At 44.5% G+C, this 12,727-nt stretch overlaps 1 protein-coding gene across 1 annotated transcript in view; it reads left to right on the top strand.

Moving 5' to 3' along the window:
* The window catches only part of rimkla (ribosomal modification protein rimK-like family member A), a gene marked incomplete at its 3' end in the record, with an annotated part of 33,551 nt that extends 21,468 nt beyond the window's left edge, over positions 1 to 12,083 (top strand). The window contains exons 3-5 of the mRNA XM_079525204.1: positions 5,297 to 5,383; positions 7,773 to 7,976; positions 11,530 to 12,083. Coding sequence (XP_079381330.1) covers positions 5,297 to 5,383; positions 7,773 to 7,976; positions 11,530 to 12,083 — 845 coding nt within the window. The remainder of the gene's footprint in view (positions 1 to 5,296; positions 5,384 to 7,772; positions 7,977 to 11,529) is intronic.
* Positions 12,084 to 12,727: the final 644 nt, after the last annotated feature.

The following is a 12,727-nucleotide window of genomic DNA, read 5'->3' as shown; positions in this document are numbered from 1 at the left end:
CACGAAGAGGTTTTTGTGATGTGTGGTCAGGATAAGTCTAGAGACTTATTTTGATTTTGGTCCTGTGAAACTCCAAAGAGAGAGGTTCATGTGATTTGGTGCCTAAACATGTTATCCTAGATTTGAGTAACGACAGAAATTATCCTCCTAATGATGTAACTACTGTAAGGAAAGTCATTTATTTATGTCAAGTTGTGTAATCTTGAATGTCTGTGTTTGAAAACCATGTTGGGGAGATTCTGTACTGTAATGCTGTTATTCTGGTGTCTTGAATGTATTGTTAAGCTGACGATCGAGGGGGGTGGTAAGAATTATGGTTCCATATTTTTGGTATGACAATCTTGTGGATGGTCATAAGGGGGGTTATGTGGAATCTGGAACCAATAATTCTTCAATATTTCATGTTCTCTTACAAAATGTGCCTTGTGTTATTTACATGCAGTAGAGCTCATCCTGTTGACACCTATGGGGGTGTCGATGTGGCGCCTGTTTATACTGTAGTCTGAGTTCCTGAGTCACACCTAGGGCAATTACATGCTAAACACGTGCTCTTTAAGAACCGGCTCTTATACGACCTGGAATAAACTCCCACGTTACCTTAAAATAAATGTACTACGATTTCTTGTCCGTATAGGTCCAAAGTTCACGTGTAGACGTTTTTGTCCATTTTGATCAAAGATCCTGGGAGGAGAGACATTTTAACTGTTTCTCATATAATTCAAAATGGCAGGTGATCTAAAGGTCAGAGGTCAAAAGTCAGAACACGAAAGTTGTTCGGCATGAGGAGACACATATGTGTATCAAAGTGTCATTGCCAACGGTCAAATGGTTCATGAGATATGCACGTTCAAAGTTTGCATTTTCAATTGAGTGCTATAGCGCCACCCTTTGGCCAATGGGCATGGGCTTCGCATAGTCACCGTTTGGCATGGCCCTCTACCAGATTCCCGCGTTTCACGAAAACCGACTGCACGGTTCAGTCAGAACTGCTATTTTTGGCGGAAGAAGAAGAAAAAAAAACAACACAAAAACAAATATAGCTGCAAGCAGCGATAAAGCGGGACCAAGATAGAATACAACAGAAAACAGAAAACAACAACCTTGCGGTCCAAGGGCAAGAGCTCTACTGACTGAGCTACACAGAGACAATCAGTTACTCCATTGTTAACAGGAAAATCATTCAGTGTTCAGCATAAGTACTCAAACTTTTAGAAATTAGCAGATCTACATGCTCATAACATGTCCCGGTACGGTACGGTACGGTACATTACGGTACAGTACAGTACAGTACGGTACAGTATGGTACAGTACAGTACAGTACAGTACAGTACAGTACGGTACGGTACAGTATGGTACAGTACAGTACGGTACAGTACAGTACCATATGGTACTGTACAGTACAGCACAGTATGGTACAGTACAGTACCATATGGTACGGTACAGTACAGCACAGTATGGTACAGTACGGTATTACACTATTGCACTATTGCACTTATTACACTTATTACACCATTACACTATTACACTACTATTACACTATTACCCTATTACACTTATTATACGTATTACACTATTACACTACTATTACACTATTACACTAAATACACTTATTACACTATTACAAAATTAGACTTAATACACTATTTCACTATTACACTATTACACTTATTACACTTATTACACTATTACACTATTACACTAAATACACTTATTACACTATTACAAAATGAGACTCATTACACTATTTCACTATTACAGTTACTAGTATCTCTATTATTGTGATGCCATGTCCTAGTGCCTGATGGGTCAAAAAGTGAGGTCAAATGTAATCTACTTCAATATTTCTATAGTAGAGTCATCACAAAAGGAGCACACAATGCATACACTGAGTTGTCTTTACCCGGATTTGAACACACAACCTTGTGGTCCAACAGCGAGAGCTCTACCGACTGAGCTATGCAGACACAGTCAGTTGACTCATTCTACACAGTAACATCATCCAGTATTCATATAGGTATTAGGTGCAGAAGAAGAATTTTCAAAACCCAGCAATTTTCATTGGCTCATAAAAACTTAATTTTTTCACTTAGAAAAAATGTGCTATGATTTATTGTCCGTATAGGTCCAAAGTTCACGTGTAGAAGTTTTCGTGCATTTTTATCAAAGATCCTGGGGGAGTTACATTTTAACTGTTTATCATATAATTCAAAATGGCAGGTGATCTAAAGGTCAGAGGTCAAAAGTCAGAACACGAAAGTTGTTCCGCATGAGGAGACACATGTGTCATTGCGAACGGTCAAACGGTTCATGAGATATGCACGTTCAAAGTTTTCATTTTCAATTGAGTGCTATAGCGCCACCATTTGGTCAATCGTCATGGGCTTTGCATAGTCACCGTTTGGCATGGCCCTCTACCATGTTGACAAGTTTCGCGAAAACCGACTGCACGGTTCAGCCAGAACAGCTATTTTTGGCGGAAGAAGAAGGAGAAGGAGAAGGAGAAGAAAAATAAACACAAAAACAATAAGTGACCAAAGTCACTTTGTGACTTCTTGGTCCCTTAATAACTAAAATGAATTGGACAGCCAACTATAGTGCTGCACGATTCTTCACCATTCTTGACAAAATGAGATTAGATTGCATAGGTGTCTGAATCTAGATCTCGATCTTTTTCCGATTAATTTTTAACACGATCAATTATTGAATTTACAAGTGTATTTCACACACAATTTATGAAATGGAACAGAGGGTGTTCAGAATCCCCATATGATAAGACAGAGGGGAGTACATTTGATTTTATTTGTTAAAAACAAAAACAAAACAAAACACAAGAGATTAACAGTTTTGAAATACAACTAACTAAACTGCCAAATGAATGAACTGCTTCAACTGCTTCAGTCACTGTTTTTCAGAGATATAGTGAATTTCAGTATCTCTCCTTACCAGCCAGCCATGTACAACTTAATCAAGTGGGACACTCTGTATTGTGTCAGACCACAGACAATGAACTTGACTTCGTTGGAGTGTGGGGATTCCACTGTAAATTGTATATAGATCCCATAACCTAAGGTCGGCTGCAGACAGTATCCAATAACTAAACAAATCAGTTCATTACTTAACCTTTTCTGGCAAACAAATTACGCTAAAGATCCACTTGTGTCCTTGCTCCAAGCTCTTCTGGGAGGCTCCTCTCTCCTCGGCTCCTAGCTTGACAAGCAAATTATAAATTGAGACGTCAGTCCTTCAAGAAGGAGGAACTCCATTGATACCTCAGTCGCGACCGGAATTCGGAGGAGCAAGGAGGTGTTTAAAGTACTGAGAAGGACCAGTGTCTCACATGTCTGTCCTCTTTGATTTGATTTCCTTTCTCTCTACAATCTCTCATCTAAAAATGAAAAGCATTTTGGTTGAGTTTCGGTGAGCGACCCAGTTGTACAATTAATTATACATTTGGGTTTCCAATTACCTCCAAATGACCTAATATTGATTTATCCTTTGTCGCCTTTCTTACCAATATATCAGCATTTGTGTATATCTGTGTCAGGACCAGTGATCATGTTTCACAACAATGTTACTTATGTGTTTATCTGCTTCCAGTGTTGTGTGTAATGAGTGTTTGTCACTGTTTTTATTCATCGTTTTATATGTTGGCCTCATTGACAGTTTGGACTTTATCTGGTTACATCATATCCCTTAAGCCTGCATACTTTATGACACGAATTAATAAACCAACAGTCAAGCTAGCCAATCATTTATCCCAGTGTAGCCTATACGGCTTATCAAAACAGAGAGAGAGGGACAGAGATGGAGAACATGGCAGATTTGTTTTTCCATTATGTTCTCTAAATACATTCAATCCTTATCATTAGAACAATATTTAGCCCCTGATCCATCAGCACAGCTCTCTGAAGATGTGTAGTTCTGACCAGCTTTGGTTGAAATTGATCGGAACTGAGTACTGAAGGCAAATTAACCCCCCCCCCCCCCCCCCCCCCCCCAACCCCGAGTTAGGGTTAACCAAACCACACACACACGCACTACTTGTTTGGCTGTTTTTTTCCCCCCTTTTTTAAAAGACAAAACAACTGTTCAGTTCAGTGACGTGGTGTCAGTGGCAACAGAAAAGAAAGGGGAGGCATGAGAGAGAGAGAGAGAGAGAGAGAGATGACGAGGGAGGGGAGGATTTGCCCTAAATTCCACCCGTCTCTTCACAGTGCACACTAGGCCAGGCCGCGCATGCAGAGCGGCAGAAGCGCTTATGTAACAGTCAGAGGCCCTCCCCTCCCTCTGTCCCCCCTCTCATGGGTTTGAAAATAAAAGATAGCCTCCCTCCCTCCCTCTCCCTCCTGCTCCCCACATCCCTCCACACACACAAACATACGCAAAAAAACACAGCATAGCATAGCATAGCTCATGACGTGACCAGGTTCTGTCATTTTTTCTATGCTCTCTTTCTCTCTCTCTCTCTTGCTCTCTCCCCCTTCTCCCTCGCTTAAAAACTCTTGCGGACGTGTGCTTCTTCGAGAAGTCATGTGGCAGGGGTCATCTCACATCTGGTTGGTCGCCTGAGAAGTCCAGGCTGACAAATACCGAGAGGAAGAGAGAGAGAGGGACGGAGAGATAGGGAAAGACGGGGAGGATGAGAAAGAAAGTGAGAGAGAAAGGGAGAGAGGCAGTTCCTTAGTACTAACTCTTTCTGGGGGCAGATAGAACGTTATTAATTATCTTAATTCTCCTTACGACATTGCAATGTTACGCGAGCAGACCATTTCTTTCCGCTATTCTGTCGGGCCACAACAAAACCCGAAGCCAAAACAAATCTGTTGCTATACAACTGCTGCTGCTGTGGCGAACTGATGGCAGAGGTGGTCATCTGTTTCAAATTAAACATGACCTGTCCTCTACCAGCAGACGACTGGCAATCACATGAATCAGCAGGCTTCTAACCCTAAAGCTCAGGGTGAGCATTCTAGCAGCCATCTTCATCCAAAACCATTTCCCTCTCTCCGTCTCCTTGCTGTTTTCAGTTAGCACTGTTTCCATAGTAACACACCATATATATTATTCCCCCCTCCGCTCAGTTTAGTCAGCTGGGATGTGTGATACGTGGAATCGAATTGGGGCAATTCCTAATCTATTTTTGTCTGTCTATGTCGTATATTTGTGGGATTTGTGTACGTGTGTGTGTGTGTGTGTGCGTGCGTGCGTGCGTGCGTGCGTGCGTGCGTGCGTGCGTGCGTGCGTGCGTGCGTGTGCAACCGTGTTGTGCGTATGTGTATGTGCGCACATTTCACAGGAGGCCATGAGAACTTCCGTAAGATGATTGACGAAGCGGAGCCGCTAGGCTACCCAGTGGTGGTGAAGAATGCACGTGGCCACAGAGGTGAGAGCGTCCACTCCTCACTGCTCACTGCACCGACCGCACGCACGGAAAGAAACAATAAAAACACACAAAGAAAAAGTGCCAAAGCCTCTCTAACCTTCTGCACACGGCACCACGGTCCCGGGCCGTCCTCATAGGGAATTCTTCGGCCGGGTGTTAAATGATTAGGACGGTGGTGTTGCAACAAGCACACAAACACAGCACATCAGCATTACTGGCTTAGCACACCGTATTACTGTACGGCCTCACGCTGTACAGTTTCAGCTGCTAGGATCATCTTTTTCATTCGCTAATACTAATTGACCTACTTTTGTTATTTCGGCTCCCACCGCTCACGCGTTGGGCTAGCCTGGGAAGCCAGAGCCTTGCCATTGCTGATGTCACATTTCCTGGAGATTGACTGCATGGGGCTCTGCTGACCCATGAAGCCTTTTCTATTCAGTCATGGACACTCCGCCGGTTCTGCCATTGTGTGGAGGGGCTAACAATGGACTTTGGCTAGCCATGGCCGTCATCACAAGGCATTGTTAAGGAAAGCAGCCGTTGGTCAAATACTAGCTAACTTGACCCCTATTTATGGAGATTGGCGGGACTGTTTTCCCTGCTCACTGTAGTTGACCATTACCATTGGCTAGAGTCCAGCTAGTGATTAGCCCTCCGACTAAAGGAACTTGCTCTTGTGTTTACAGTACATCTTGGCACAGTTAGACAGGCCTCAGATAACAATGACTAGTACTGACAGTTGTTCTTTTGCCAAGTAGTGGTTGGCTTATGCTACTTGAACAAAAAGGAGGAGAGGTCGCACAACTCGTAGTCACGATGGGGAATTTCAGCTGCTTATTATTTAAGATGACCAACGTTTCAGCAGAAGATGCCTTCTTCAGGCCAGGGTGACCCTGAAGATCTATTTATTTATCTCATCTCCCGTGGTCAGCACCTCTCCACTATTGGTGTGCGCTCCCACCTCTTTGTTTGGCTTATACTACTGATATATATACTCTTCACTCTTCAGAGGGACATATGCCAAGGTCTAACTCAATGGACGGCACTTGCATTCAGTTCCTTGCTCATAATATCCCCGCGGAGCCCCATAGGTGTCATGTTATGGCTGCTGCTCCATTCATGATTGACCGCACTGACCAGTCAATAAGACAGCTAGCCTCATCGCGTTATTGTGTATTAACCCGTGTACAGATATACGTGCACTCATTCACAGACACACTGCACTCACATGGTGTTCCTTGGTGCTGTAATGAGGGTCAGGGGACATGACACCTAGCAGCCAGAGAGCCAAGCAGTGCTAATTAACACAGCAAGAGGCATTCTGTGCCCCCGGAGAATATGAGTTGTCCTGTTATGTGAAGGAATGGGAACTGATGGGAAATTACATGGTCATCTCAGTGGGCGCCTTTGTCAGCATACACAGCTAGGTGTCAGGTGAACATTTCGTTATATAACTTCAGACAGTTGAGGTCATTTGAGGGCCAGAACATAGCGTTTTTTCTTTTTCCTTTTGCGTGAAATAATGCTCATTGATGGGGTGTAACAGGAAACAACGAAATCATCAATGTAGTGGTAAATAATAATGAATTGCGAGGAAGCAAACTGTACAGAGCATAGAGTTGTTTTCTTTGCTGGTATGTTCTGTTTATCACTTCAGTTCAAATCAAGAAACCTAATTGCCATAATAGAAAGCCTGAACTTCCTCTCTTCCTCACATTCATCTCTTCATTATCTTATTTCAGTTGTATCAAAAGAAAGTTTGAGCCTGGCTGATGGCTTCAGCCAATATATATAATTATTTTTGGAGGGGTCCTTACAATTTACAATTTACAATTTAGGCATTTAGCAGACGCTCTTAATCCAGAGCGACTTACATTAGGCAAGAACAAAAGTATGGGAATACATCACATATATAAAATGCATTTATCAAGAAACATGCGTAAGCTAAGAACGTAACTAGAACATATCTATATAATGACACTATACATATTAACTATACATATATACTATACTATGCCATACATATGTACTATGATGTGCTATGACTACATACAATGCAATTATTGTGCTGTCTACATGACATGCTATAAGTCTGTTTCAAATGCTATCTAAGTCTAAAAAGTGCTATCTAAGGGGGTAGGATAAGTGCTATGGGCCATGATGGAGTCTGAAAAGGTGGGTCTTCAGACTACGGCGGAAGATTGGGAGTGATGCTGCAGTTCTGATTGCAACGGGGAGTGCATTCCACAGTTTTGGGGCCAGAAGGGAGAAGACATGAAGTTTGAGCACAGCAACATGTAGAAGACATTTTTAGAATCAACCTCAGGTCTTACTTAAAGGGTCAAGTAGATAAGCAGAATGTATATGTTTCTGATGACCTCTCTAGGTAAGGCGGTGTTCCTGGCCAGGGACAAGCACCACCTGGCAGACCTGTGCCACCTGATCCGCCACGACGCCCCCTACCTGTTCCAGGAGTACGTCAAGGAGTCTCACGGGCGAGACGTGCGCGTGGTGCTGGTGGGCGGCCGCGTCATCGGATCCATGCTGCGCTGCTCCACCGACGGCCGCATGCAGAGCAACTGCTCCCTGGGTAGGTCTGATTGTCTCCACCAGGCCGAAGGCATGCGGAGAGAGTATGTTTTGCACTCCGTCCGTGTGTGTGTGTCCGTCCGTCCTTCCGTCCGTCAGTTATCAGGCACCGTTGGCCCGATCGATGCCAAACTGTGCGAACACACTCCCTGGATGCCAACGATGAACCTCTGCCCCAAATATTCCTCAACGGCCTGTTATAGCGCCACCATGAGGCCGATTTAGGCAAAACACATTTCTGGCCTGGACCGTGGCTCAGCGGTCCAGGCACCTTGGCCGGTAGCCCAAGTCTGGCAGTGTGCCGCGGGTTCGACTCCCGATCCTGAAGGCCTTTACTGCATGTCTTCCCCCCCATCTCTCTCCCCCATTTCCTGTCAGCCTACTGTCTGTCCCTCCATAAAAAATATTTAAAAAAAACTTTAGAAAAAAAAACACATTTCTGTAGATAACTCGTACACATTTTATCCATACATCACACAATTCGGTATACACTATCTCCATAGTCATGTGATCAACACGGATCTGTACAATTTCCCATCTTCCATCCTGATTGGCTAAGATTGGCTTCCAAAGCTCACATGATTGGTCCATTTCGAACAAAATGCCACAAATCACAAACACAGTGTCCAATTTCCATGAAATTATACACGCACATTTCCACTAGGGAGGACGACATGCCACTATTTATTTCCCAAATCAGCCTCACGGTGGCGCTATAACCTGTTTTTACCTATAACTGCATCGATCTGTATAAGTAAGTAAGTAAGTAGCCTTGCCGAGCCATGAGGCCCATAGGGCAGGAGCCTATCTCCTGTTTCTGTAGCGTGAGGCAGCTTGATGTACAAGTACACCCCCTGGACATGACGCTAGTATGTCGCACGGACTTACCACCAATCCAACCCTTGATGCTGAGTGTCAAGCAGGGAGGCACTGGGTCCCATTTTTTAGAGTCTTTGGTATGACCCGGCCGGGGATTGAACCCCGACCTCTCAGTCACAGGGCGGACACTCTAACCACAAGGTCACTGAGCTGGTATCGATCTGTATACAACTTATGTATGCGCACTCCCTAGAGGCCATGGAAAAACATTTTCCCTGCATCCCTCCACATCTGCCGGTTATAGCACCACCATGAGGCCGATTTCTGCAAAACACATTGTTTATGTTAGTTGCACAGATTTCATCCAAATCTCATGCAAATCGCTACACATGATCTCTGTAGTCATGTGATCAAGACGAGCCTGTTGGATTTCTCAGATTCTACACTGATTAGCTAAGATTGCCTTCGTTCTACGTTTTCAGGAGTAGCCCGTTTTGTACAAAATGCTGCACATGTCCTGCTCATCCAGAATTTTATCCTCAGAGATGCTATGAGTGATCTGGCTCTGCATTTCCTCAACAAAATGAAGAAAATTGTTGCAAGAAACAAACAAACAAAAAAACATGTTTATATTACTCCAAAACCAAACTTCACACACACGCCTATCCTCCTGGTGGAGACCTGTGCCCAGAAGGGCACTTTTTCTAGTTCATTCATTGAATGCTTCAGTGGTTTTCAACCAGTGGTCCTTGAGGAGGTTCCAGGTGGTCTTGAGAGTGTAATGGGTCCATTTGGTTTCATTTTATGCTCTCAAGAGTTAAAATTATTGTTAACACTTTGACTACTATTCACGATTTGCCCGAGTTATATTTTCATTGTTTAATCCCCGTTTTAATCAGTTTTAAGTCATACGGGCAATCCAGCGGACAGAAAGGGATATGAGTTTTGATCATCGCAAAAAGGTCTGTCAAGCGACGTGCAAAGGGTTATGGGAAATTGAGTCCCTGTTGTTTACAATGGGGAAGTTGCATAGCAGTGCACGGCTGCCCCGTCCTGCCTGTTGTTGTGGTCCGCACTTTGGAATATTTTTCAACACTACAACAAGCGATTACACCGTTTTAAAGTGGATTAAAGTGGTAACTTTAACCAACTCAACTGTTGGTGTCAAACTGTTAAACACCCGCATTAGGCTACTTAATTTACAAGAAGTCTACACAATTAGAGCATGTAAAATTATTTTTTGATATTATCAGTATTGTCTGCCATATCTCTCCAATAGTACCACATCAATACAGCATGGAATTGTGCACAAAATCGTATCCAATGACAATAAAACATTCTTTAGTTTTGGGTCTGCGAGGATAAATATTATCAAATGGTGGTCCGTGCCTTAAATGCAGAATAAATAATAGGCCTTGATAAGAAATAGGTTGAAAACCACTGGAATACTTTATTAGGCAGACATGTAAACAGTACAGAGTACAGTCAAAGTCATGTTTCCATTGAGGGGTATTCCTGGGTAATCAATTCATAATCATGACATGAAAAACAGGTAGCTGTCAAACAGAAGATGTGGAGGCGTTGCTGTATATTTGGTTGGGGGGGGCTGTATGTTTTGAAAAATGTTAGTCCTGAAAGGAATGGGATGATGTATTAAGCATTTTATAATTATACATTGTAGAATACTCTGGCTGGCTAATGTGATGGCATTCCATTTTGATTAGACATTTTAACAAAGCACCTACGTCACACTGCCGATCCTACTATGGAGACAGGTGTTCAACGGTGTGTGTGTGCGTGCGTGCGTGCGTGCGTGCGTGCGTGCGTGCGTGCGTGTGCGCGTGCAGTGTTGCTGCACTAGCGCCTCCTACAGCCTGGTCAGACGTGGACTATACAAACATCGGGGGAATTGCCAACACCTACATTGGGGGAGAAGAAAAACAATTGATAGAAAGTAACATTTATATAATATAATTAAAAACAATACAGTATTTGGAAACAAAAACAGTTTTCTTGTGTTTTCAATGACCATTATGACAAGCAAAGACAACTGAATTGAAACTAATAAATAAATCCTGAGAAACTGCAGTCCTGTTGATGCCAAGCTGAACTAACATTGAGGAGGCGTGTGCAGTTTTCAGGCTATTTGAAGCAGTAATCCACTGTGACATATTGGGGCCAACACTCACCAGTGCGTTCTGCTTTTTATGTAACAGGTGTCATGTGCCGTGACATTTTACCAGTGTTTCCGGTTGGATCTTACAATCTGATGGTCATTGGATTCAATGCCAGAAATTGTTGGTGCATGAAAATGTTGTCGTGTGCCATCACGACATGGCTTGTAGTGTCATGAATATGCATATGCGGATTAGGCACTCTTGGTTGCCAATGCCAATATGCTATTAATGATTAACCCATTTTGGGGGCGGGAACCCCTTTTGGTGTTAGCATTATGTTGTGCTTTAGCTATTGAAAAATAGCAGATCTACAGTAGTAGATCTGCTATTTCTTTTTTTAAGAATCTAAGAACGACTGACATAGAAACATAGCTTTTTCAGAAAACTCAGGATGTAGAAGACATTTTTAGAATCTGATCTCAGGTCAAAATGGGTTAAAGGGCCTGAGTGGAAATGAATTGTTGACATGCTTTTATAGACATCAAATCGACTACACTTCACAGCGACGTTTGTTTGTGCGTTAAGGTTTGTGACCCTGTTCTCCGTTGGTTTGTTTAGGTGGCGTCGGCATGATGTGCCCGCTGACCGAGGAGGCCAAGCAGCTGGCCACGCAGGTGTCCAACATCCTGGGCATGGACGTGTGTGGCATCGACCTGCTGCAGCTCAACGACGGCTCCTTCGTGGTGTGCGAGGCCAACGCCAATGTGGGCTTCATCGCCTTTGACCAGGCCTGCGGCATGGACGTGGCGGGCATCATCGCCGATTACGCCCTGTCGCTGCTGCCCAGCCGCCTCACCCGCAAGATGTCCCTGCTCTCGGTGGTGTCCAGCACCAGCGAGACCACAAGCGAGACCAGCAGCGAGCCCGAGGTGTGCCCAGGCCTGCCCGCCGGCATTATCGGCGGGGGCTCGCTGCCCGAGGCCGTGTGCAACATGAGCGTGGGCTCCACCTCCAGCGAGAGCGACCCAGAGCTGGCCGAGCCATCCCAGTCCTCCCCAAGGGAGGTCATGGCGCCCTCCCTGCCCGACCTCTCCATGCTCCCCAGCCTCCCCGACCCCGCCTACAACTTCAACACCCTCCTCGCCAACGAGATCAAGTTATTGACTGAGTGAGCTGAACGGCAGCGCCACGCATGCACTTGCGCACGCATGCACACACACACACACACACACACACACACACACACACACACACACACAAACACAAACACACACACGCGCGCGCGCGCGCAGGCCTGGTCAAAGGCGATGAAGCCCACGTTGGCGTTGGCCTCGCCGAATCCCACACACGCATATCACCCCTACACATGGCGACAGACATTCCTTTTACTAATACACAAGTAACCCACTACAATAAAACAACGCAGGCAAGATGTTAAGTGCAAAGAAGAAGAAGAAGAAGAAGAACAAATGGAACCCCTCCATGCACACACACGCACGCACACATGCACGCACGCACACGCACACACACACACACACACACACACACACACACACACACACACACACACACACACACACACACAGACACAGACACACACACACACACACACACACACACACACAAGCGCGCGTACTGTACTATGCCACAACCATGGAGAAAAACGGACCTACAGACAGACCAACTGACATGAGTCTTCTCATACTAACTCCCTCCATAAACAGAGAGATCTGAGGCTGCTCCCCTGACCCTTCTCTCTTCCCACTTTTTATCCCCAACTGTAATCCAATCCTCACACTCCAAAAACAAAAAGCTT

The sequence above is a fragment of the Electrona antarctica genome (assembly GCF_951216825.1).
Source record: "Electrona antarctica genome assembly, chromosome: 2".
Classification (NCBI taxonomy): domain Eukaryota; kingdom Metazoa; phylum Chordata; class Actinopteri; order Myctophiformes; family Myctophidae; genus Electrona; species Electrona antarctica.
This window is presented reverse-complemented; position numbering and strand designations above follow the sequence as displayed.